The 27,934-nt window shown below is 39.0% G+C and overlaps 1 protein-coding gene across 1 annotated transcript in view; it reads left to right on the top strand.

Annotated features, from left to right (window-relative positions):
• The window catches only part of LOC114049910 (polypeptide N-acetylgalactosaminyltransferase 2), a 250,497-nt gene that overhangs the window by 110,814 nt on the left and 111,749 nt on the right, over window positions 1–27,934 (top strand). Inside the window, exon 2 of the mRNA XM_027871358.1 lies at window positions 23,031–23,124. Within this exon, the coding sequence (XP_027727159.1) occupies window positions 23,031–23,124 (94 nt within the window). The remainder of the gene's footprint in view (window positions 1–23,030; window positions 23,125–27,934) is intronic.

Genomic DNA, 27,934 nt, shown 5'->3' with positions numbered 1-27,934 from the left:
TGAAAGGACTGATGAACAACAATGTGCCAGGCATTGGGCTAAGCTCCTGGGGATGGGGGGAGGGATATACAAAGAATGGCCAGGGACAGTTCTTGCACTTAGGGAGCTTACAGTCTAACACAAATAACTCTATACCAACAAGTTATGTGTAGAATAAATGCGAAACAATCCACAGAAGGAAGGCACTAGAATTAAGGAGCAATTCCTACAGGCTTCCTGTAGAAGTTGGAATTTTAGCTAGGATTTGAAGGGAGAGCATTCCAGGCACAGGAGGCAGCCAGGGGAAATGCGGGAGGGTCTGCATTCAAGGGACACCAAAAAGACCAGTGTCGTTGGATCGCAGAGATTACTAGGACATCAGCTTGTGGTCATATCGGGCGAAACAATAACAAAATTGTGCTTTCTTTCAAGTTCTTCCCTTCTGCATTCACCAGTCTCCATGCTTATCTTCCCCAGTGTCACATACACTGCCCCAACCCCCACCCTATTTTCTTGACACAATCCCAGTCCAAAGTTTTCAGCTGTGGAAAAGTTCCTTTTGTCTGAAACACTGAGCACAGTCACTCTTTCCATTCCCTCCTGCCCCCTTCTTTCAGTGGAGATGGATGGCATGCATTGTTTTCACTGATGGTCCTCCTGGCACACAGACAGCCAGCATCTGGCCATGGGGACCTCTCGGGCCTCCAGACGGGTGGTATGCTGGTCATTGACTTATTTTCGGCTTCTATTTCTCTGAATCAGTGGAATTGATATGTTAATGAAAGCTGCTGCTGGTGTGCAAGTGTGCACAGAATAATTTACTCTCTAGCCTTATTGTGTGTGTGTGTGTGTGTGTGTGTGTGCATTTGTGTGTGTCTGTGTGTAGATTTGTCACACAAGCATAGAAATAATTTTGTGTTTCACATGCTTTGGAGGAAATAGCTCATTCCTGTCGTCAGTTTTACTTTCAGGAGAATTAGGCCTTGAAAAGAAGACCACAGAGAGTTATTCAGTGTGCCGTTTTACCCGGCACATTTTATTCATTTTTGATGAGTTAGAGATACTCCTTAGGCTTTGAGGACATCATTTTCAAGTCCTGTGGATAATAATAATTATTATCATTATAGCACTTTCTTTCATCCCCTAATTTAGCAACCTCCCAAACAATGAATCCTTTCAGTCTGTCTAACCTTAGACAGCTCAGTGATGCAGTGGATAGAGTGCTGGACCTGGAGTCAAGAAGAAATGAGTTCAAATCTGGCCTCAGGCACTTACTAGCTATATGACCCTGGGCAATTCACTTAACCCTGTTTGCCTCAGTTTCCTCCTCTGTAAAATGAGCTAGAGAAGGAAATGGCAAACCACTCCAGTATCTTTGCCAGGAAAACCCCCAGTGGGGTCACGAAGAGTCAGACGTGACTGAAAAGTGACTGAACAACAAATTAGAGCCTGTAAAAGTGGCTGTTTGTGATTATGATACTATTATCATTTCATAAGGTTAGGTTTTCAAGCCTAACATGCAGGATGGATTCTTTATTATTCCTGTATACTCTACTCTTATTTAGAATATTATGCATGGAGTTAAGCAGTGGTCTTGGTTTTATGTATGGTCTGTATGTCAGACAGCTAGCCTTTCCTTAATCATGGTTCATTGAAGTATTAGCAGTTATTCCACTCTATCTTTTTTTTTGTGCTTTCTTTTACTTTATTTGATGATTAAATGACAACCCTGAGGTTTTAGATTCGTGTTTTAGAGTTTGAATAAACCTTAGGCCTCGATATCATTTGGTTTGATACTCTGATTTCATAGCTAGCTAACTAGATAAGGCATTTATTAAATGTTTACTATGGGTCAGGCTCTGTCCTTAGTGGTGGGGATACAAAAACAAGCAAGCAAGACAGTCCCTGCCCTCAAGGAGTTTATAGTTAAATGAGGGAGACAACATTAAGGCAGCTGTGTACAAACAAGATACCTACAAGAGACATTGGAGGGGTTGGGAGGAGTGTCAGAAGGAAGACAGTAAGATTAAGGAAGACTGGAAAGTGTGACTTTAGCTGAGCCTTGAAGAAAAGCCAGGAGGCAGAGATGACATTATAGGCATGGGGGACAGGCAGTAGAGGACAGAAGAAAATCACTGGGAAGTGAAGCTATAGTATTCTCAGGACCTCTTCTCAGGGCAACTTGAAGAATCTGGCAGTAAGCACAGAGGCACCATATTTATTGGAAAAGAAATCAAGAAACTTAGTGGTTATCTTGTTTGTATATCACATCCTAGTAAAACCCTTTATTCCTGTTATCCTCAGAAGCCAGGTGCTGGTAAAGAAATTGTATTCTGTATCAATCAATAGAGCATAGGATAACAGATGGAGAGCTGAAAGGAACCTTGCAGGTCATCTAGTCCAACATGAATATTTTATAGATGGAGAAACTGAGGCCCAGAGTGGTGATGTCACTTGCCTAAGGTCACACAGGTAATAAGAGGGAAAGCCAAGATTCAAACCAAGGTCTTCTGTCTCCAAATCAAATTCCTTTCCTTTGTATCATTTGGTCAAAGAGCTGTACTAGGTAATGAGAGGGGTGCAGAGAAGTCTAAAAACAAAGGGCTTTCCAAGGTTTTATGATCTAGATGGGAAGCTGAAACTAATGCATTCATGACATAAGTAAGAACACAGGCAGCATGGGACGTATCCAGTGGTGGGATGGGTAATGATGACTATTGGAGTTCAGAGGTGGGGAGATCATGGAGGTCTGGAATGGTCAAAAAAGTTCATGGAATATGGGTAGGATTTTGTTAGAAAGAGGCAGAATAAGGACATTCTAGGCAGAGAGAATGGCATGAGGAAAGACACGGATTCAGGAGTGCTCATGGCACTTTTTGGAGGGCTGTGAGAAAGACTGTCTTGTTAGGAATAATGAGTTTGTGTTGGGAGATAAGACTGAAAAGGTCAACTGGAGCCATCCTGTGGAGAGCCTTGAATGCCAGGATAAGAAGTTTTGACTTATTCATTAGACAGGATGGACTTATTGATTATTTCCTGAGCAGAGGATCAACAGGATGGAAGCATGGATTATGTGGCTGAAAGACTGAAATCAGTAAGACTAATTAGATTATTTCACTAATATGTGTGGCACATGAGAGTAGAGTCTAAACCAAGGGTAGATAGAGTGGGAATAAAAAGGAAGGGTTGAATATGAGAGAGATGGCAAAGCCAGAATGGATAGGACTTGGGAACTGATTAAAGATGAGCAGTGAGGATGAGGGAAGATTAAAGATGACTCAGGTTTTGAGCTTGGGTAACTGGAAAAATGGAAAATGCCACCGATGGAAGGAGAGTCAGAATGGAGGGACATTTTTATATTTGGTTAGGGGTGGGGATGATGGAATTAAAGTTTGATATGTTGGGTTTGGGGTGGTAGCAGGACATCCCAGTGAAAATATTCAGGAGGCAGTTGGAAGTATAGAACCAGAGCTTGGCGGAGAGAAGGAAATAAATGCCAGAGAGAGAGAGATTTGCGAGTCATTCACATAGAAATGATAGTTGAATTATGAGAATGGATGATTTCTCTGAAAGACAGAAAAGTGAGGAGAAAGCTGAAACCTGAATCTCTGTGGGAAAACAAAACTGTGGGAAGTACAGAGCATAGCAAGTCATCTATTTTAGAAATCTGTGTTCTTACATGTTATTACAAAGGCTATAAAATACATATAATAATTAGTTTGTCTTCATTGTATCTCCTAAGTGCAATAGGATGACACAGACGATGAAATTCCTGTGGGCTTGAGGTTCGTGGACAAAGCTGGGTTTTGAAGGATGAGTAGGATTTGAGTAAGCAGAGAGAGACCACTGTAAAGAGAAACAGCAAAGGTCCAGATACTAGAAAAATGATCATGGGGTTTGCAGGGAACAGCAGGGAGAGGAATTGTTTGAAGTTAGAGGGTATGTGTTGAGGAGGACTAACATTGGGTAGATGGATGGAGGCTTGATTATGGATGGTTTGAAAAATGAGGATTTTAGATTTGATGTGATAAACAGTATTGAGCCATTGTAGCCATTAAGCTAATAGTCAAGTAGTCACAGGCAAATGACTGGCTGTACAGGATGGATTTGGGGGTGGGATTGGTAGAGGACAAATCCGGAGTCAAAGAGTCTGACTAGGAGGGAGTTTGGTTAGCAAGACTGTAACATGACTTGAGAAGGAGCTAAATCCGAGTGACATCCCAAAGGAAAAATTGTGAGGCTTAGAGGGTCACAGTGATCCCTATCCTTTGTTTTACTGGTAGGGTAAAGTAAGAAAGAGAGTCATTTTTGAGAGCATTCCAAAAGCAGCGGTGGAACGCAGGTCTTAAAATCCCCTCTTCTTCTTCTTATGTGCATGAGTCTACACTTGCCGGTTGTTCAGTTTTATGCATTCTATATCTTTCCTCTTTCCACAGCCATGAAATCAGAACTATGAGTCAGTGGTTTGTTTCCCTCCTTGGGTTCTGCCATCCCAGTTGTAGATAAGGATTTTTATGGCATCTACTACAGAATTTTTTGGAAGGATGCTGTGTAAAGAAAGAGAGGCTTTGCTCATTCACATTCCCACACAGAGTTATGAACTGGCAGTTTAAAAGAACGGAGCTTTAGAAGCAGTGCTACTTTTAATAATGATAAACAGGTTTGTATAACACGTGTATACCCCTGTGCTTATGGCAAGTTTATAGAGTAGGTGAGGGGGCAGGTTTCATCTGTCTGGGTGATTGCTGACATTGCTCTCAGATGAGACACGGAGAGTAGTGGTGGAAACAGGATGCTAAGAAAAGAACACGCCCTGAGTAGCAGTCTGTAAACATTTTCTCTGAATTTGCATACACAGGAAAGAAAACTGACTGTATTCCTAGCTAATTGGCTAACCCTTTAGTGTGAATTGGCCCTTTTGTGTTGCTGGGGAATTATCTCCTTTTCTTCTGCTCATGATTTTATATCAGATCACAGCTCTAAAGTTAGAAGGGACCTTAGAGGTCATCTAGACCGACCCCATCATTTGACAGATGAGGAAACTGAGACACCCCCCCCCCCAAGTTCACTGACTTGCCCAAGATCACACAGGTAGTAAGTAGCAAAGCCAGAATTTGAACACAGCTCCTTGGACTTCATATCTGGGGTGCTTTCAGTCACCTGGTTCCATAGAGTAACTTATCAGATGTTAGAGCTGAAAGGGGCTTGCCTTCTGTGTGACCTTAAACAAGACTTTTTTGAGTCTCTCTACTCATCTGTCAAATGAAGAGGTTGTACTGAGTGATCCCAAGTTCAGACCTAGGAAAAGACTGTGTAGGTCATCTATTCCCATTTGACGGATTGAGTAAATTGAGTCCCAGAGAGGTTTAGTGACCTGCCCAAATTGGCAGTGGTGGAACTTGAAATCGGGCTTTTACTATGTTTATATATTATAAATTAGATTTTACAAATAAAGAAACTGAGGCTTAGCCTCCGGCTCTAAATAAATACTGTGATCTTAGAGATCAATTAGTCTAATCCCGACACCAATGAGGAAGCTGATGTTCATAATATTTGTTCCTTCACAGCAGGTTTAATCCACTTTAACAATCCCATAAAAATACAGCCAAGAACCTCAATTAGTGCAAATAAGAAATCTCTCTGAAGTGATCGCGTTATTCAGACTGCACTGCATGTTTACATTGGGTTGTAACTAATTACCGTATCTCATATAATTACAACTTTTATAATTTAAAAAACTTTTACAGTTCAAATACTTGCAGCCACTTCAGAGGAGTCATTATTTGTGCTAATTGGGAACTAGCAGTATCAGGCAATAGGGAAAAAAAAATCTATTGCTTTTCTTTTGATGTGACTAGAACTCCATTGGAGTTCAAAAGGATTTATCTTTAGGAAAGATTCAAGGCACCAGAATTAGGCACATGATGCTTTGAGGAACAGAAGGATTTCAGCAGTGTTCCTCACTCCCTGGACCACTGATGTATAGGCTCAGTAGCTGTTAAGAGAGCTATTTTAAATTTAAGGTGAGTTGAAAACTATGAAAACTATGGAAAGGTGAGTTGAGTATCCTCTGTGCCTCCTCACAGATTGGGGGAAGAGAATGTACAACATAATTGTGGTTTGGCCCTGAGTCACTAGAGCACAGCCTTCTGTGTCTGGGTGGTAGAATGGAACATTCATGCCTGCTCCTATCAGCATTGCCCTTTCTACCCGACTGTTCTCCAAATTGTTCAGGGTTCATGGTCTGTCTTTGGTGTCCCAGAATTACACAGAGAGGAGTGTATAGTGGTTGGGTGACTCTAGTTAACCTTTCCCTTCATCAATCAAGGTGACTGCAATTTTTAGGTCCCACTTCCCCCCCTCCCTTCACCCTCCATCCCCAAAGGGAGAATTTGAGGTGGCTATATGTACTAGGTTAAATTAGGACCTAGACCAGGAATTCTTTGTCTAGGGTCTGGGAACTTTTTGTTTTTAATTTTGATAATTGTATTCAACATCATGGTTTTACTTTGTCATTCTAGGAATTTTTTTATGCATTTAAAAACATTTTTCTGAGGTCTCCAATAGCTTCACCAGACTGTCACAGGGGGTCCACAATACACAAAAGGTTATGGGTCCCCTAGTCTGTACCATGATGTACACTACCTGGGTTATATCGTGATAAAGTGGTGACTGTATGCAGAAACTCAGGTTGGATGATGGGCTTCTGTTCTGAGCTTCCCCTTCCCCTTGCCTTTTCCTTCATCCCTAATGGTATTCTGATTTCCTAGCAATCCCTCGAGGTGATGTTCCCCTGGGGGACTAGAGACCTGGGTGTAGCTGCCAAGTCTCCTAGACCTTTGACTGTACTTTGTTTTATTTGAGCTTTGGCATTGGCAGGATTGCAATCATTTGCAGTTTTTTGGCCTCAGACTCCTGCTGTGTTTTGGAGTGGGAGAGGTCATTGATTCTGGCCCATCACCCTGTTAGTCCAGTGCGATATAGATTAATCCCTTTGCCCAATTTTTTTTTTACTTGCTTCCAAGATTTTTCTTTAGAAATTCAAGGGAGAACACTCCCTTGAATCTTCCTTAACTGCAGAGATGGCTTCCTTATGATTGGCCAGTACACATATTCTCTAAAATTGTACTTTTGAGAACAAAGAAGAAATTTTAAAAGGGATTTGTGGTTCACTAGCACATCAAGCACATATGCAAATTTAAGGAATTTAAGGAATTCCTTCAAGAGGCCACTTGATGGTTTTAACTAAGTGAACTTTATCTGTCTCTCCCTCTCCCCTTTGTCCACCAAGTGTCAAGGACCCCCTTTGACAGTCTGGTGAAGTCCATGATACCTCTTCAGAACATTTTTTTAATCATAATTGAAGAAAATGCTAAATTTCAGGTACAGGTTAGTAAAAACAAAGATGTCATTTTAGTCCCATCTAAATTCACCAACCTCCTGGAATCTGTACATGGATTCTTTAATTAGAGAGAGCAACTTAGTGACAGGGTAGGGGGACATCATATAGTGTTCCAGTATCAGAGAAAGAAAATTAGTCCTGCGCCTTCATAAAGCCTTACCCCATTTGTCTTGGCACCAGCTTTTTAGATATAGAGGATGTGACTCAGGCACCCCATCTCTCACACATACGTAATATCTGAGTAATACATTATATCAGTATAACCTTTGGCATGTTTGCAAAGCACTTTTACATACTAGCTGTTTGATCATGGGCAGGTCACTCATCCTCATTCATTTTGCCCCAGTGACTATACCAGTTACATAATCAGACCCCTCCCAAAATTAAAACACCATACGAATACAAGAACTCAGCTTATTTAATCTTCACAAACAAGTTTGTACAAAGTAAGCTGGGCAGGTAGTATTGTACCCAATTCATAGGTGAGGAAACAAGGGCTCTGAGGCTTGTGACTGACCAAGGATAATACCATTCACTTACTAGATAGACCTGCAGTAGCTCTTATAGCAGGTCAGATAGCAGGGCAGGTGTACTTCTTATGACAGCTGTACGTCTTAATGACAGCTAACTCTTCCCTTAACCCCTTCTTCACCAACTTTTCCATCCTTGACTTGCTGGATGTTTCATTCTGAGAGAATGGAGCTCTGCTTTAATGAAAACGGAAACAAGTGGGAAAACAGATTTTCCCTTTAACTAACTTTGTTGGAATGCATCAATCCCAGTATAATGTAGCTCCTTGAAGGCTGTGACTATTTTTTGTCTCTCCATTTTCAGCTCCAGGCATGTTGCCTTACATATATTTGGAACTTAGTAAAGCTAAGTTGTTGAGTTGAATTGCATAAAGCAAAGAAAATCTTCATCCTGGTAGTTAGGATAGATGCTGAAGAGATTGGGCTAAAGTGACTGGCCTGGGGCTACAGTTCAGTAAGAATATGGTTTATTGGAAGCAACCTGCATCTGGAGTCAGAAAAATCTGAATTCAAATTTTGGCTTTGCTATTTATTACCTGGGTTGCCTTGGACAATGCATTTACCCTCTCTGGGCTTCAAGCATGAAAATGAAGGGAGTGAACATATATGACCATACATTGCCATCTAATGATATGTAAGGTCTCTTCCAGCCTTCATACTTAATAACAGTATTACAACGTTTTGGTTGTCATCATTTCTATAGCATTAACTGCTCTCCTCCCCCCAAACAGTGGCTACTTGTGTTTACAAGAGGAAAGTGACCAAGTCTGAGGTTAAGTGGTAAAGGATGGGTCATTGAATGGGAATGCCCCTCCTTCAAAAGTAGTAAGTACTTACTTAACTTATGGAATTTAATTATAGCCTCCCTTCCCCCTGTGTTGGAAGGGAAAGTTGTCCTGTGTCCAGTAATATTTTATGGGCAGCCCCACAGTGGCCTTGCCTCATAAACTATCATCTAAGACAAAGGAGTAAGAATTGGCTGTGTTCTGATTGCTTGCTACTTTTGAATTTCAAGTTCAAGTGTGCCTTTAATTTCAGTCATCTGCTTTTAGGCAGCAGGATAGTTTCAGATTGATTTGTTACACTTGAAAAGAGAATTGTAGGGGTGAAATAGATTACAGCTAGGCTTTTCTCTCCCTCACTTTTCCCAGAGCTGTGCTGATCATTCTTATTGGATCATTCTCATTGGAAAACTGGTCTCAAAATCTGTTTTTATCAAAGAGATTTGAACCTCAGTTTCCTAAAAAGGAAAGAGGTTTTTAATTGCTTTTAGGAATTGATATCCAAGAAATACATCGCTGGCAGATGATGCCACCGATTTGTGTCTTGTAATTATTTTCCATTTATGTAAATAAAAATCTAAGCATCTTAAGTGAGTGAACTAATCATATGAGGGGGAAAAAGCAGGTTTATTAATTTATATTGCATAAAGTAGAGAAAGAAGGTCTAGTAGGTGGCGTAGTGGATAGAGTGCCAGGCTGGGACTCAGTAAGACTCATCTTCTTGAGTTTAAATTCAACCTCAGACAATCTTACTAGCTGTGTGACCCTGGGCAAGTCACTTAACCCTGTTTGCCTCTGTTCCTTCATCTGTCAAATAAGCTGGAGAAGGAAATGGCCAGTATCTTTGCCAAGAAAACCCCAAATGGGGTCACAAAGTCAGAAATGACTAAAAAATGACTGAACAACAACAGAAAAGTAGAGAGGAAGTGTAGATCTTGAATGTTAACAGGCTTAATTGTGCCAATTTTATCTTGCATTTGTGGTTTTTTGTGCATTTATTTTTATCAGTATTTTTAATATGTATTTTTTACCAATATTACCAGTTCAAATCAGTATCTTCTCTGCAACTTAATTAGAGTTGTCTGGGTCACTGAGAAGGTAAGTGACTAGCCCAGGGAATAAAGCCAATATGTATGAGGCTCAACTTGAACCCAGATCATCTGAGGCTAGCTCTTTATCTATTATCCGGCGCTGCCTCTCTTATATTTATATATAGCATTTTGTAATTTTCAAAGTACTGTCACGTACTTTTTAGAGTTTGACCCTCACACCACTGCTGGAGAGATTGGTAAGATAATTCTCATCATTTTATTGGTACACTGTGCTAGTAACAGTGGCTGATCACTTAAAAACCTTCCATGGCTCCCCATTACTTTTGGAATAAAGTTTAAACTATTTATGCTTGTATTCATAGAATTATAGATTTAGAGCTGGAAGAAAAATTAGAGGGCATCTAATCCAGAGATGTCAAACATGCAATACAAACCAGATTAAAATGGAATTGGGAACTATTTAACAAAATAAATAAAAATATGATAAAACACAGATGATATTAATATGTGGTTTTCTACATCAGTCTGTGACCTACAGGAATCCTCATGTACCATTTAGTGGTCCCCATTTCTATTTGAGTTTATCTAATCCAGTTTCCTCCAGCCCCTGACATTTTACAGATGAGGAAACTGAGGACCAGAGAGCCCCTTCCTCCACTCCACCTGAATAAAACAGAACAAAATGCCCAAAATAAGACTGTAAAAGCAAATATGATTAAGACAAACAAGGTCCTTTGGGGTCATAGGTGTTAATGGTGCCATGTACATATATGATGGGGAAAAAAGTTATTGACCTCCATTGTGGTGAATTGAATTCATCTGGACTTGAATGTAACAGCCCAATGATCATCTTGATATCCTATTTGTTTCATATGTGCTTGAACATAAACAATGCTTCTGAGACAATAGAAAAGGTAGAGCAACCCTGTTTATAATTAAAGCCTTATACTGAGATACCATGGAAACTCTGGATTCTCGTTTCATTTCCTCATTGTCTCCCACCATGTCCTGTTGAAATGTCATATAACACTCATATGCCTGCAGTTCATATAATGTCCATATAATGCTGCCATTGTACCTATGAAGTGGCCCAGATATGAAGGTGCCACCATTTGCTGCAGGTCTTAGCATACTATCTGCCTTTCCAAATGGAGTCTGCATTGGTTCCAAAAGTCCTTCTTCCAGCCTTCTGAGTTGTGCCTACCACTACTCCAAAGGTTACGTGACTTGCCCAGGGTCACATAGCTAGTAAGTACATGAAGCTAGATTTGAACTCAGGTTTTCCTGACTCCAGACTCAGTGCTTTATCCACTGAGCCATCTAGCTGCCCCATCAGTATTTATTGATTGTTGATCCAAGACAATTCCAAGATACTCATGATGGAAAATGCTATCCACATCCAGAGAAAGAACGGATGGAGCCTGAATGAAGATCAAAGCAAACTATTTTCACATTCTTTATTTTTTGCATTTTTTTTCCTTTTCTGTTTCTTTTTTCACAACATGACTAATGTGGACATGTTTTACGTGATTTCACATGTATAACCTATATCAAATTGCTTACTGTCTTAGGAAGGAAGGAGGGAGAAAATTTGGAACTCAATTTTATATAAAAAATGTTAAAATTGCTTTTACATGTATTTGAAAAAATAAAATACTATTTAAAAGAAAAATTTCTTGATTGTTTCTCTGACCTGCTCCTTTTAAATATTTAATATATTTTTATTTTGTTAAATATTTCCCAATTACATCTAGATAAAATATTTCATTTGAAATGAAGTAAATCATAAAAAAAGAATTTAACATTTATTTAAAAAATTTTTTTGAGTTCTAAATTCTCTCCCTCCTTTTGCCTCTCCCCCCTTCTTGAGAAGGCAAACGGTTTGATATCCATTATACATGTGAAGTCCATACCCTGGTCTTGCTATTAACTCCCAAACATTTCCTATTCCTCTTCCTGTTATTATTTTTCAGTTCGGTTAATAAGCATTTATTAAACACCCATTATGTGCCAGGCATTACTATGTGAGACAGTCCTTCCCATAAAAGAGCTCACATTTTAATGGGAAGGCAACCTGTAAATAATTAAGAATATACAAAAGATATACAGAGTTGATGAAAGGTAGTTTCAGAGAGGAAAGACCTCCTGTCAGAGGTGGGATTTGAGTTCGGTCTTAAGGGAGAGCCTGACAAGTATGGTACTGCCTACTCCAGAGGGTGATTATGAGAATGGGTTATTTTTTCCACCACACTCATTTTACAGATGAGGAGATTGCAGCATAGGGACAAAGAGAGACTTAAAATTCATGGTCATACTAAGAACCCCTGACTAAATCCGGTGACATAGGCAGGACAGAATAACGCTTGTACTAAAAGCTCTTGAGGGTTGGTATGAGTATGAAGTAAGATCATGTATATAAAGCAGTCTATAACCATAATATGGTATATAAATGTCACTTTATTATTGTACCCATTTTACAGAAAATGAAACAAGCCCAGAGAATAATTGTGACTTATTCAAGAATACAGAATATTAAGTAGCCTGCCATGCTCTGTTCCCTACTGGGTTCTTGCCTGATGGGGCTAAACATGCAACTTCCATGATAACTTTATTATATGTTTAAAAGGAATAGCAAGTTGTACATAATAGAGTTGTACTTTCATGTGCAGCCATCTTTTCATTATACTCTGTTATGGAAATGCTTGTTTTCCATATATTAAACATTTTTTTTAATGTAAAATGCATACTTTACCCCTCTCATGCAGTACTTGAATGGAGTTTCATTAGGATCTCTCTCTCTCTCATTTTATTTTTGTGTCCACGTTGCCTTACACATAGTAGGCACATTTAATAAATATTTGTTGAATTAGCAAGGTTCACATTTAGTATATTGGTAAAGTTCTTTGAGCTCTTTGTAAGCAGGTTGTCTCTGGGAATATAAATTATCACTCCTAGTGAATATGATATAGAAAACTTCAGCTATTTTCCAAACCTGTCCATTGATTTAAGATTGGGGGATGAAGGTTAATGGTTATTGAACAGTTTTAAATGACTGTGAAAATAGACAATTGATGGACAAAAAAAAATTAAATCAAGCTCCATCATTCAAATGATATTTTTAGTCCTATAATCTGCTTCTGAGCATATGGTCTAGTCAGCTGAGATAATGTAACAGTGACAAGAAGTATTTTGGATTGGGGGGGGAGAAGATTAAATACAGAAACAGACCTATTTATATCCTTTTATTCTGCCAGCAATAGTTGGCATCATTATGGAATATTAATGACTATAATTTTATAGACAGTGATACTGATGAAATATAGAGGTGTAGGGCAAAATCCCAACAACTCATAAACATGTATGTTCATAAGTATGTAAGCTGTACTTCAGACAAAAGTAATGGTAGCCACGCTTAGTGGCCCTGATGAGAATTCTGTGAGATGGATGCAGCTTAACACTGTTTGCAGGGCTCGTAGACTCCTTGTCAACCAAAAGGATTGTTGTTGCTTTAGTTGTTGTTTTTTGTTTGTTTAAAGAACCATCCTGTCTCTAGTTGCTTTATATAAGGCTAATCCATCTTCTGCTGGTGAAGGGGAAGGGGAGGAAGAAACTTTTATGTAGTGCCTACCATGTTTCAGGCACTGTGCCTGAGGGCTTCACATATTTGATCCTCACAACAACCCTGGGAGGTAGGTACTGTTAATATTCCCATTTTACAGTTGAGGAAACTGAGGCAAACAGAGGTTAAGTGACTTGTGCAAGGTCACACAGCTAGTAAGTGTCTGAAGCCAGATTTGAAATCAGGTCTTCCTGATTCCAGGTCCAACTCTCTCTCTCTCTCTCTCTCTCTCTCTCTCTCTCTCTCTCTCTATATATATATATATATATATTCCTCGAAATAGGAACTGAATGATGGACAGTAAATGGGGATAGGGAGGAGAGGGGAAGGGAAGAAGAATTTATTAAGTGCCTACTGTTTGCCAGGCACTGTCCTCTTGTCCTCAGATTCTTCTGTAAAGGGGTTAGAATAAATCTGAAGTCTCCAGAAGGTTCATTTTGATCTCCTTGTAGAGCTAAAAACCTTAAGTCCTTTGGCTACTATCCTCTCCTCCCTGAGTCAGCATCACCTCTCCTCTACTGATTATCTTCTGAGATCATCCTAAGGCTTTGGATGCAGCAAAAGATGAATAGCTACTCAACAAGAAAAGGCTAGGGATCCCTTGATTTTATGAGCTTTAAGGTTCTTTTCAGCTCTGAAATTGTTTCCAAGTGTCTTCCTATGCCACAGTATTTGAGACTGCTTCCAAGCAACCTGGAAACATTTTTCAGTCTTGCTTTTACCCCTATTTCCTCCCATTGCATGAATGTTACAAGGACAACAAAAGCCCCAGCACTCCTGTTTATTAAGGACCTACTGTGTGCAGGACATTGTGCTAGGTCCTGGAGCTTACAGATGGAATTTATAAAAAAATTTTTAAAAAGCCAACTTTAATTTGTTAGAAGATTTGGATGCCACGGCCTGGGACAATCAGAGGTCGACCAGGACTACATCTTGCTAATATGTGGCAAAGTAGATCATGGAGACCAATGTCAGCCTTTGTGTGGCAATATTGATGAGTCATGGGTTATATGCATGAGTAATTATGCCCAGCTCCTTCTAATCCTACCCCTAATTCAATGAATAATTCCACTCTTGCCCCTAACTCAATGAGTAATCCTGTTTCCTAGGTTTGAGAGGACTGAGAGAGTGCCAGGAAGGAGTAGGGGAATGAGAGAGGCCAGGAGGGGTTGTTGAGGGATTCTGTTTTGCATCTTCCCCCAGCGTTGTCGTTCTGACAGGGAGTTGGGGGGAGTGTCCATTCCTATTGGAGTTTATGGCACAATTGCTCTCTTACCCTTATATAGCATTTGAAGTTCTGGATGAGAGACAGTGACAGCTGTGCAGTCAGATCCAGTCAGATCCAGTCAGAATTATGTCAGCTGAGCTTCTTTGAGTCCCCATCCTTGAGAAGTATGCCCATTGGGGAAAAAAGAAAGAAAAAAAAGGGGCAGCTAAGTGGCTCAGTGGATAGAGCACCAGCCCTGAAGTCAGGAGGACCTGAGTTCAAATCCAGCCTCAGACTAAACACTTGACACTTACTAGCTGTGTGACCCTGGGCAAGTCACTTAACTCCAATTGCCTAAAAGTAAAAAAAAGAAAGAAAGAGAAGTATGCCCATTGGGCAGAGAGACCCATACATCAGAGACATGCATCAGTCAATTTTACAGAATGATAGATAAGTATTTATTTTATGTACTATAAAACCCTTGACAATAAAACTTTTTTTTTCAAAGTGGGGCATCAAATAAGAAGTTTTGTAGAAAGTAGGGGAAGAGAGGTTCTGCTCCTTGCCACCTGTGGTAAGATATTTACCATTCCTGCACTTTAATTCCCCCATTTGTAAAATCAGTGATTTAAACTAGATCTCTAAAGATCCATTCAAACTCTCAATCCTGTTTCCTATTCTTTTTAGAGCTTGGCTTTGTATTGCAGCTGGTGGACATTTACATGACATTATTTTTCATAAGTAGCCTATAAAGCAAATCTGTTAGAATTGCCTATTCTGAAAACATGCCAATTTGCTGGAATGCCAGTGGCATTTTAGATAGAAATAAAATTAACATAAGACTTTTGTTATACCCTGTGGATATGGTCTGGGCCTCAGCTCTGAAATTTCAGGAACTCCATTTTATTAGCCCACCCAAATGTAGGAACTGATTCATTTGAACCTAGCTGACACGATTGATTAATAAACTAGAATATCAATTTCTAATTTTCAATAAGAAATGTAACTGGGATATTTGTCTTGCAGGGCCATACATTTTCCTCCCAGTAGGAAAGGCTACTTATAAAACCAGATTAGTAGTAGAATATTTGGTGAAAATAGTGAGAATAAAAGAGGTTCAATCTTAAAGGAATTATCATCCTGGATCTCTACCATGTATGGGCACCTTCCTGCCTAAAGGCATATATACCTGCTCTAATGCTTGTCTTACCTGGTCAGGACACACTTTCTTCTGTGCGTGCAGTAGAGAAAGTATTGAAGAGGCAACGATAAATGCAGGCAGCTAGGTAGTGCAGTGGAGAGAGCACCTGGCTTGGAGTCAGGAAGGGAGTTCCTGAGTTCAAATCTGGCCTCATACGTTTACTGGCTATGTGACCCTAGGCAAGTCACTTAACCCTGTTTGCCTCAGTTTCCTCATCTGTCAAATGAGCTGGAGAAGGAAATAGCAAACTACTCCACTGTCTTTGCCAAAGAAAACCCCAAATAGGTTTACAAAGAGTTGGTCACTACTGAAATGACTGAACAATGATAAAGGCCCACTGTGCGGCTCTTTCTCTTTCCAGATTCCATGAAGGCCTCCACATTTCTGTTACAACAATATTACTGTCAATGTGTTACAATGCAGTCTAGCAGATTAGTTATATATTAGTTACATTTTTGATCGGCATTTCCCTGAGGGAAGTTAGAAGAAAGCCCTTGTCTCATCATCACCTCATTCATTGGGTCACTTCTAACTGAGCATATCCATAGTATCCTAAGATTTAAAGCAAGGGGCCTTAGAGATCATCTATTCCAATTCCTTTCATTTTACAGATGAGGAAACTGAGGTCCATGATCATACTTTGTAACTGGCAGGGTCAGGATTTGAACTTAGGTTCTTTGGCTTAAATTTTTACTGATTTTTTTTAAAGTTTACCCATCCTTAAATTCTCAGATTGTGCCCTGTTGGGATCTTAAAGCACTCTGTGTATGGACTTCAGTTATCTCATGCCAATTTTATAGAGAAGGGAAGGGTTGGGGAAGAGACTAAGCATTGTTACTTTACAAATCTGTTTTGATTCTTATAATAACCCTGTGAGGTAAGTGCTGTTATCAACCCCATTTTGCAGTTGAGGAAACTGAAGCAGGCAGAAGTTAAGTGACTTGACCAGGGTCATACAACTCCTAAGTTTCTGAGGGCAGATTTGAACTTGAGTCCTCCAGCTGCAGGCCAGCTCTCTATGCACTGTACCACTGGCCCAAATTCTGGATTTTACACATGAGGAGACAGACCTGAAGAGATTAGGTGACTTGCCCAAGGTCCAAATTCAATCTAGCAAACATTTATAAGGTCCCACTGTATATAAGACAGGAGTGGGAAACCTACTGCCTGGAGGCCACATGTGGCCCTCTAAGTCCTCAAGTGCGTTCTTTTGACTGAATCCAAACTTGACAGAATAAATCATTATCATTGTACTGGATATACATAGATGAAAGAAAAAGAAAACAACTCCTGCTCTCAAGACATGTATTTAAATAAATGTTTAAGAAAATGATTAAGTACATAGAAACAGAGTAGCCTGAAAAATTCAAGAAGAGAGAGGTCATTTTTAGCTGAGAGGAGAGAAGATCAGGAAAGGTGTCATGTTTAAAGGACCAGAGTTTTTCTTTTGGTAAAGTGGTGTAGAATCAGCTTTCCCTACCATGGAAGTTTCTTGACGTGGTCAACCCTGTATTTTAAAAGCATCACTCGCCTGTATTGTCATTATGTATTCAGCATGAATACCTCTCCACCCTCAAACCTGACATTGATCTGTGTCATAGAGAGTAAAAGCATCCTCATTGGTTTAGGTAGTTAAAATTCTCCACCATTTTTGACCCAGCGTCATACTGAATCGTTACTCTTTAAACTGAGTGGTATATACTTGTCACTAAAAGGAAGGAAGACCTGTCACTGTCAGTTTTCTTCTGCCCAAGTGAACATAATCAGATCTGTTGGGAGGGATTGTGACCTGAAGATACCTGCATTTGGATAATTGGGAAAGCTTTTTTTCTGTGTATTGACATCTCCATTTATGAACTGACACCACCCATTTCCTGTGCATTGATATCTTTCTTTAACCACCCATTTCCTTGTCAACATATGTAAATATATGGGAAAGAGGATGAAGAGGTCTTGTGAGAGTCAGCCTGAGACTACAAAGCAGTTCAGATTCAGACATCTAGAGAAGGCGAATGCACATTCGTTTCTTTCTAACAAGTATTTATGGAGCACTTTACACTGTGCCTGGTTGGTACTTTCTTTGTCCTTTGGGGGATTTCAAGAAAAACATACGACCTCATCGCTACCTTTTTTTCTCCTCTAACAAGAAGTATTTTTTAAATAAATATTTAGAAACAAAAGAAAGATTCATAGAATAATGTGGTTAAACACTTCGTCCAATAACATAGAAATCCTCTACGTAAAACTACTAGAATGAGGTGTTTCACCTACTACTCCTTTTGTGGTGAGCCAGAAGTGTGGACACCACCTAGAAGAAAGTAAAGGAAGTACCTGCCCCAGGTTTCTCTCTTTAGAGGTTTTAAGTGATCTAGACCTTTGCATGAAGTGGTTTAAAACCTTTTGTGGGAGACAAGACATACATAGAGGAAGGACAATAATATAATAAAATGCTAGTGGCAGAGCACCTATGTGTAAATCCTAGCTTTAGTATTTATTACCTTGGGCAAGACGTTTTACTGCTAGGGGCCTCAGTTTCCTCACCTCTAAATTAAAGGTATTGGGCTGGAAGACGTTTGAAGTCCTATCTAGTTTTAAATCTGTGATCCTGATTGAATTAGCCCAGAGTCAAAACGGTAATGGTGTGGGCAGCCATTACAGTTGTTAGAATGGTGTTTGTAATTGAATAGTGATGAGTGAGAGAATAGAATTTTCAAAGCTGGAAGGGACTTGAGAAGTCTTCTAGTCTAACCACCTCCCCACCCCCCACCCCCGTTTTTTTTAACAGTTAAGGAAACTGAGGCCTAGAAAGTTTAAGAGACTTGGCTAAGCCAACAATAGTTCCCAGCTTCATTGATTGGCAGCTTTAGTGCTCTTCAGGGAAGGTTCATGGAAAAGGATGGACTTTAAGATAGGCCTTGGACAGTAAGAATTGTATAGGCAATGAACTAGGTTGTACTGTATCCACAGGCATTGGCTTGCTGCTTGGTTGACGTACCCACTAGACTCCTCTATCAGTGGACATCAGTTACTTTAATGGACTTAATTGGATATGACCATTTACTTTTTTGGGACTGATCTGAAATTTGTTAGTTCACTTTTATTTTCATTGTTCAGGTGATAGTTAATTTCATATTCAATTCCAAACTCTGGACTCAAATAATCAGTTCAGCTTTTTGCAACACAGTGAAATATACCATAACTCCTACAATAATTTCTCAAAATTCTACTTTGTTTTTTGGTATGGGGTTTTTTGGGAGGCCTATATGACTCCCACAACTTTCCTTAGATGAATTCTTTGCTATAGTAATAATATAGTATATTAGCATAATCATTATTAATTGTGAAATAAATTAATAGTAATTAATATTATCACTATTACTACTAGCATTTATAGAATGCTTTAAGGTTTGCAAAGCACTTTACAAGTATATCATTTTATCTTCCCAACCTTCCAGTGGGGAAGGTGCCATCATTATCCCTGTTTTACTGATGAGAAAACTGAAGCAGACAGAGATTAAGTGAGTTGCCCTAGGTCACACAGCTGTTAAGTGTCTATGGTCAAATTTGAACTCGGGTCTTCCTGACTGCAGGTCTAGGATACTAGCGGTGGTATCCAGCTGCCACTCTCATTAGTGTTTTGGCTCTGAAGATCATGGTAGTCATTTAATGGGCCATTTTATGCACAAATAGAAGGGCATCCTTACACATGGGTGGAGATGGCTGTCATCAAGTGGTGTCATTTCAGGCACCCTAGGAAAGCTTACTGGGCTGACTGAGTGAGCTAATGCTTTAAATTTTACAACTAGAGGTTATTTTTGATAGCTTGGGGCTGGAGGGCTCTGTGTCGTGTATGTTTGGAGGAAGTTGTCAAAGAACCTAAATAAAAGACACATAAAGGAAAGGTTTAAGGTTGCTAAAAGCAAATTTCTCATTTTTGCTTAGGGCTGTTGTAATTTCCTCTTGCCTCCTATTCTCAAACCCTGCTTTGTGAGGGATGTGGATGGGTCATGTTTAACTTTGGACTGTGGCAGATCTTGTTTCTGAGGAAAAGGGAAGTTCTACCCCCTGAGCCAGGTGGTCGATGATCTGAAAAGACAATCTGGTGAAACCTCATTGAAGATGTTAATGCTCTTCTTAAATTTTAAAAATGTAGACAGTGACTTGTGACACTCTTGTGGCAAGATGAACTTCAGGCTGTTTTTCTGCAACTAGGCAGATCTAGAGGGACATGGCTGGCTCCACTTTGTGGGAATCCTTTTAATCATTCAGCTCTTCTCAGTTCAGTGGGGGCCATCTCTACTCATCCTGATCTGTATCTTGCCATGGACCCAGATGCTCCAGAGGAGAAAGTGAAGCTGGTGACTTTGCACAGCCCTCCTTCACTTAAATTCAATTCACTTGCAAGTCATGGCATCACCTTCCTGATGCCATGGTCCTCTTTGAGAACAAAACGCAAAAACAACAATTCAGCTCAACTCAGTATTGTGAAGGGCCTATTATGTGCCACACACTGTGCTACATGGAAATGTACAGATACTGTGCAAAGATACCAAGATAGGAGATAGTATACATGTGGAATAGGAAGTAAGCCTGGAATGGGAAGTAGGTGATTGAAGAGTAAAATGTTGGAGTAGACCATAACATGAGAGATTCAGAACTGGATGGAATCCCATAGCGGTCTTGTCCAGCCCTGTCATTTTGCATAGAAGAACACTGAGGCTTGCCATTTGCCTGAGATCACACAGGGAAAAGGTGTCAGAAGTAGGATTTAAACCTGGATTCTCTAACTCCTGAGCAAAGGCTCTTTTCACAGATTATGAAGGACTTTAAATACCAAAGAGATGAGTTTGTATTTTATTTTAGAAGCAGTAAGGAGTCATGAAAACTTCCTGAGGAAGGGAATGGCATGGTTAAAATTGTGGTCCCAGATTCATGGGATTCATGGAAGAACAGAGGTTGTCACTTGCCCCCTCATGTTTGAAAGGTTGCTGACACAGGATTGACTTTAAAACAAAAAGATCCAGGTTAACTAGTTAAGATTTATAAAGGCTGGTTCTCTCCTGAACCTTAGGCTTTTTCTGCTCAATTTTTCAGCAAATTCATGATTCTGCAAGTGACACAGTAGCCTGTTATTTCCATGACAACACTGATTTGGTAACTTTAGCTTAATAGCTTCATTGCAGGATTAAAAACTAAAGGAAAGCTGAGCTCAGAGGCAAGAGGCTTAGGTACTACTTTCCTAGTAAATACCCATATCGCTTTTGAATGGAAATGTTGCTCTGGTTTGGCTGAGGAATTTGCATTTGTTTAAAAAAAAAAGTCTCTTGGCTTGATTGCTAAATTATTTCACTAGTTGAAAAGCCCACTGTGTACATTGTAATTTAAAGAGCTAAAATGTTTCCAGTGAGGAAGTTTTCCAAACTTCATAGCCTGTAATGTTTTAAATATTCAAATCTGACTGAATGAGTTCATGCTATTGGTTGATTGTTTCTCTCTCTCTCTGAAGGTTGGTTTGTTACCACTGATCAGATATATAGGAACTATTGATTTTCTTTTTATTTATTTATTTATTTTGTTTTTTTTTGTTCTTTAGGTAATTGGAGTTAAGTGACTTGCCCAGGGTCACACAACTAGTAAGGTCACACAGGTCACACAGCTTGATGTACAGTAGACAAAATGAGGAAATTGCTAGTCATGAAATATTTCTCATTTGGGCTGTATAAGAAGAAAATATGAATAAGCAGCATTACATTTTGGCTTCAGGAACTAGATTGAAGGTATATGGAAAATGCATTCAGCTCTGTGATAGTGGTATTATTATTTAGTCTTTGTTTGCATTGATAAAACTTTTCTAGAAGTAAATTCACTGAACAAAAAAAGTGCCAAGGCACCTTCCATTTTTGATCCTCCATTCATAGTTCCGTTCCATTGGCTGAGAAGTGGTTCTCGAGGGGCCTTAGTGAGTGAGCCTTATGAAAAAACAAAGAATTTAGTTTTTCTCTTTTTGCTATTTGTAGCATACTGGAGCTCGAATGAACCTTAAAGAGCACATGTAGCATTCAGCCAAACTCAAAGAAAGAAAAGGCATTAATAAAAACAAACCAGCAAAGGGCTGGTTTAGATCATAACAATAGCTCTCATTTATAGAGTGTTTAAAGGTTGCAAAGCTCTTACTTAACATTATATCATCTCATATCTCATCCTATGAGAAAAATCTTATTATCCTCGTTTTGCAGATGAGGAAACTGATGCTCAAGGAGATTTAAGTGATTTGCCAAGCCTGTGGAGTTACTAAATATGTATGGAGGAATTCACACCCTGGTCTTCCAGACTTCAAATCTAGGGGAGAACCAGTACACCATAGTGCCTCTCTTTAAAATCACTTCTAGTTTTCTTAAGTGCCTAGCACTCAGACACTTAGTAGCTGTGTGACCCTGGCCAAGTCACTTAATCCATATTGCCTCAATCTGTATCTTCCTGATACAATCTGCTTTGTAAAATGAGCTAGAGAAGGAAATGGCAAACTACTCTAGTATCTTTGCCAAGGAAACTCCAAATCGGTCATGAAGAGTAAGACATGACTGAAACAACTGAACATCAGACAACAGTATTCTGCACCTACTAGACCCTTAATAAATGCTTATTCATTCTATCAACTTTAATAACTGTATTTAGTTCAAGGAACCATAATATTACCAGTCCCTCCACAAGTAAAAACTGAAATTCCTTAGACTGTCTTTACTGTTGTAGTAGGAAAAAAAATTGATTCCCTGTGAATTATGGTAATGAGAATCTCTGAACTTTGCTCCACTAATCCTTGTAATATAGCAGCAGCCTGTCTTTGGTTCCAGTTTGGAAGCCTATCCTACTGGGTAGGGCATACCAGTGATGGCCTTTGGGAACCAGGGGCTCCATCCCTTGGTGAGATATCAAAGCAGGAATTGGATGGATAAGAATTTGATGGGTATAATTTTTAAAAATTATACTACACTGTGGACTTAACAATTTCTTCTCCCTTACTTTCCTCACATCCACCCCTGCCCTGCCCAGATACTGTTATCTTTGAGTTCCGGATGTTAAAGGATAATATGAGCCAACAGGAAAAAAAAATACTGGAAAGAAAATAATTCCTACCCCTATCTTCCCTTGCAATCTCAACACTTTGATAAGGTTTGGTTGGGGTAAAGGTGGGTGGGGTATATATTTAAAGAGCAAAACAAACAAACAAACCATTTGGTATCTTTTTCTTTTCCTCTAGGAGGACTGGAATGAAATTGACCCAATTAAAAAGAAAGACCTGCACGGTAACAATGGGGACGACAAAGCACAGAATGTGGAGACTCTCCCTCCAGGTATTACAACATTATTCTTACTTGGCCAGTTCCAGCCTTTGGAGCTGACGATGGTAATTCCAAAATAGAAATGGCAAAGTCTTGTTGTCTTGACTACAGAGTTCTAATCTGTGGCACTTGTCAGCAGACCATGCAGGTAGCCCATGTGGGGTAGGTATGGACTTCACAGATGACATGGATCAGATGACTTTGAGAGTATTAAAGAAACTGTTAGTCTTCAGGTCCCTAATGTGTTTGAGAATTAGATACATTAGATACATTGTTCTGTCCATTGGAAAGATATGGCGGTGTCTCTTTTATAAAAGTATTTTCCTAGAATCCATTGGTGTTTAGGTGACCTTTATTCTCTTTTGCGGAGATATTAGGTTCTCCATGTAATCGCTCCAAGTAATAGAAAATAAATTTCATTTAGAAAACAGGGGTTACCTTCACAGTGACTGGTGCCCTGTATATAATCGTTACCGAATGGTATTTCCTTATGAGAACAATAATATAGACCTGGAATCCATTTTTCATTTTGTGGATCAATTAACTTACCCCAGAATGTTTTTTTTTAATCTGCTCAGTTATCTGCTGTACTTAAATGGAGTTATTTTAAAGCTTGAGGATTTTTCCCATCCTAATAAGAATAATCTTGAAGGCATATGCTATCCCCAACCATTAAATTCAAGTTCTCTTTATATTGGATTGTAAAATAAAATGAGTCTTTTCTCTATTAGCAAATATTGTCAATTATATGGAGTATCCACTGGCCAGCTATCATCCTTCCTTATCTATTGTGCATTTAGTTGTCTGAAAGAGACAGGATTGTAATGATTTCTCCATCTTTGAAATATTGCTAATAGCTTTTGACTGCTGCTTTTACTCTAGGTACTTTTAGGTTGCCAACAACCTTCTTCCTTTTTCCTGTGGCCTCTTCCTACTGTACCAGCTATAATAAATTCTCTTCACTTCTTTCTCTCTCCCTCCCTCTCTCTCTCTCTCTCTCTCTCTCTCTCTCTCTCTCTCTCTCTCTCTTTCTCTCTTTCTCTCTCAAATCCTCTTCCCAGTTGATATTGGGCATGGCTAGAGATTTGTGGTCTCCAGATCATCCAGGTCAGACTTGGAATAGCTGTTAGTGGTTCAATGTAAGCTTGGAAAGAGGCTTCCAGTAGAGCACACCAAGGATGTGTGCTTGGCTCTGTATGTTTAACATTTTTATTCATTTACTGGGATAGATAGCATTATTGTCAAATTTGTAGATGATACAAAACTGAGAGGGATAACTTAATAGCCTGGATGGCACAGTCATCATTAGCACTATTGGGTCATAGATTTAAAACTAGAAGTGACCATAAGGGCCGTTCCCTTCATTTTACAAATGAGGAAACTGAAACCCAGAGAGGTTAAATGACTTGTCCTAGGTAACACAAAAGACAGAGGTGAGGTGGGAATGCAATCCAGGCATGGGAGAAAATACATAGAAATACACACACACACACACACACACACACACATAAATACAAGGCTGTTAAATGCAACATAATTAGGGACTGAGGGCACTAGCAAGTGATAGCATGAGGAATGACTTAAATGCTTGAGTTGAGTCTTAAAGGAAATAAGGGGATGGGCGGGGCAGAAGTGAGGGGACATTGCTTTCAGGCACCAGTGCAGAGGCACAGATGGGAGAGGAAATGTCATATTTGGGAAATAAAGAGAAGGCCAGTTTGGCAGGCCTTCCTCTGTATTTGGAAAAGAGAGTAATGAATAATGAGGCTCAAAAGATAGGTTGTGAAGGACTTCAAAAGCCAAAGAGAGGAGTTTATATTTAATTCTAAAGAAAATAGTGAGGTAACTGGAGTTGATTGAATAAAGGAATGACAGATTTTCTCTCAAGAGTATCATTTCTGTAGCTGTATGGAGGATGGGTGGGAGTAGAGGGAAACTCAATTAATAAATGAGTATTTTTAAGCATTTACCATATTCAAAAGAAGATTAAGCAAAAATAACTAAAGAGACAAAGCACCGTCTTTACAGAGGAAAATGAACCTGTCCCGCCTTCCAAATTAGAAAAATAAACAATGTTAGAGACAAAAGGAGGCAAGTAGAAACCAACTTGCATAACTTAAAATGGAAATATATTAAATAATACAGAAAAATAAAAAAGAGTGACAGATTGGGTAAGAAAACAAAATGCCACGATCAACTTCTTACAAGAAACATACCTCAAAAGCAAAGACATACATAGAATAAAAATGAGGAGCTTGTACAAAATTTACTATGCGTCAGGCAAATTTTTTTTAAAAAGCTACTGTTGCAATCATGTTATCAGACAAAGCAAAAATAAAAATTCACAACTTAAAAAGAGATGAAACTACGCTAGTCCAAAAAGAAACTATAGACAATGGATCAATATTACCATTAACTTACATGCCTCAAATGCCTTAGCATCTAAATTCATAAAAGAAACTTAATTGAATTGCAAGAAGACATAGACAATAATATAATAATAGCAGGGGATTTTAATGTGTCTGTCTCAGTTTTGGACAAATCGAACAGAAAGATAAGAGGAAAAATATAAAATTGAGCAAATTGATGGAGAAACTAGAGCTAAAAGACTTAGAGTGTATTCTAAATGGGACCGCTAAAGAATATACATGTTTCTTAGCACCATATGGAACTTTGATCATCTTTTGACCAAAATTGACCATCTATTAGGATATAAAAATATTGCTAAAATAGCAAACATATCCTTTGTAGACCTTATTTTTTTTTGTTAAAAATAATAATCATTTCAGGGAGCAATAACTAAAGCTACAGACCCAAATAGAGACTTACAAAGAAATCCTAAATAATGAGTAGGTCAAAGAATAAATGATAGAAATAATTAATAATTATATGGAAGAAAATGATAATGAAGACACAACATACCAAAATTTCTGGCATGCAGCTAAAGCGTTCCTCGGGGGGAAATTTATATCCTTAAAAACATGCATTAACAAAGGAGAAAAAGAGAGGATTAATGAACTGAATATGAATTTAGTAATTAGAAAGTCAACAAGTCCGAAATAATCCCAAATGGCACGATATTAAAACGTAGAGAAGAAATAAATAAACTGGAAACCAGATTTAAAAATGAAACAGACCCTATTCTCCAGGTGTTTACATTGTATCTATGGAGACAATGTGTGCATGTATAAGTGTATACAGAATAACTATGTCCAGAATAAATTTTCTGAAAAAATAGTTAGGGAGAGCATTTGGGGAAGATCAGAAAGGGCTTTGTGTAGAAGATGGTACTTGAACTGGGTCTTAAAGAAAGAGAGATATTCTGTGAGGCAGAAGTGATGTTGGATTAGACAGGGAGGAGCACCCAGTGGAAAGGCATGAAGGTAGGAATCACAGTGTTGTATTTGAAAAACAGACAGGAGAGTATGGCTGGACCATAGAGTGAGCAAAGAGGAATAATGTATAATGACCTTAGAAATATAAATTGGAATCAGGATGTAGGGGACTTTAAAAGCCAATCTGGGAAATGTATATCTTATCCAAGGACAATAGAGAGCCACTGGAATTTATTGAGTAGGGGAATGTTACAATTAGAGTAAGGGGGTACGATATTGAGTAGGGGAATGTTACAATTGCACTTAAGGAAAATCACTTTGTGTGGAGAAAGGATTGGAATGGGAGAGACTGGAAGCAGGAAAACCAGTAATCTAGTGGAGAAGTGATAGAAACCCAAACAAAAGTGGTTATTCTGTGACTCAAGAGAATGAGTCAGTGGTGAAAGATGTTATGGAGGTAGAAACAGCAAGATATGGCAACTAATTGAACATGTGGGATGAAGGAGAGTAAGGAGTATACAATAAGGCTGAGGTCATGAATCTGAGGGGCTAGATCCAGAAAGATCTCAAAAGATCTTCACTAAGCAAGCATTTATTAAGCACCTCCCATGTTCTAGGTATTGTTCTAGGCCCTGAGGATACAAAGGCAGAAACAAAGTAGTCCCTGCCTTTAAGGTACTTATATTCTATTGGCAGAAAGAAAGAAAGAAAAAATTCTGAACTTTTTGACAGGCTAGAGCATTGAGTTTGAGGCTAATAAGATGGAATTCAATAGAGATAAATGTAGTCTTAAACTTGGTTTTTAAAAAACCAGCTTCACAAGTACAAGGTTAGAGGAAGCATAGTTAGACAGTAGTTTGTCAGGAGAAGACCTGAGGATCTTAATGGAAAGCCAGCTTGATAGCAGTCAGCAGTGTGATATGACAGCCCCAGAACATAATGAGGTCTTGGACTGCATTAAGAGAAGTGTAACTCTTGGGAATAAGGAGGTGGTGAGAGGGCCGTGTTATACTCCAAGTGAATAAAAATGCAAGACTCACAGTTAGAAAGAACTAGGGTCAGCTCCTTTCCTGGTGCAGACTGGTTATGTGACCTTAGACAAGACATTTAACCTTATCTCGGTAACCCAGACAACCTTTTAAAACTATAAGTTGCCAAACAGTTTCTGATATGCACTAGTAGAAGGAGTTTTCTCCTTGGTAGTTTTTTATACCAGTGAAATCACAGATCTGGAAAGAAAAGGAAGTAAGAATCCTTCTACTCTTCCTTTTTTAGAACACATCTGGGTCTCTGTTCAGTTCTGGACACCACAGTTTAGGAAGGGCATTGATCAATCACAGTATTCCTTTTTTTTGTTCTCTCACAGTAATTCTTTTTTTAAGCACCTAGTATGTGCCAGAGACTGTGCTAAATGCTAGAGATGCAAAGAAAGTTAAAACAAAACAAAGTCTCTGCTCTTAAGTAGCTCACTGTCAAATGGCTATAGC

Source organism: Vombatus ursinus, unplaced genomic scaffold, assembly GCF_900497805.2.
Source record: "Vombatus ursinus unplaced genomic scaffold, bare-nosed wombat genome assembly UNPS02014798.1, whole genome shotgun sequence".
In the NCBI taxonomy this organism is placed as follows: domain Eukaryota; kingdom Metazoa; phylum Chordata; class Mammalia; order Diprotodontia; family Vombatidae; genus Vombatus; species Vombatus ursinus.
This window is presented reverse-complemented; position numbering and strand designations above follow the sequence as displayed.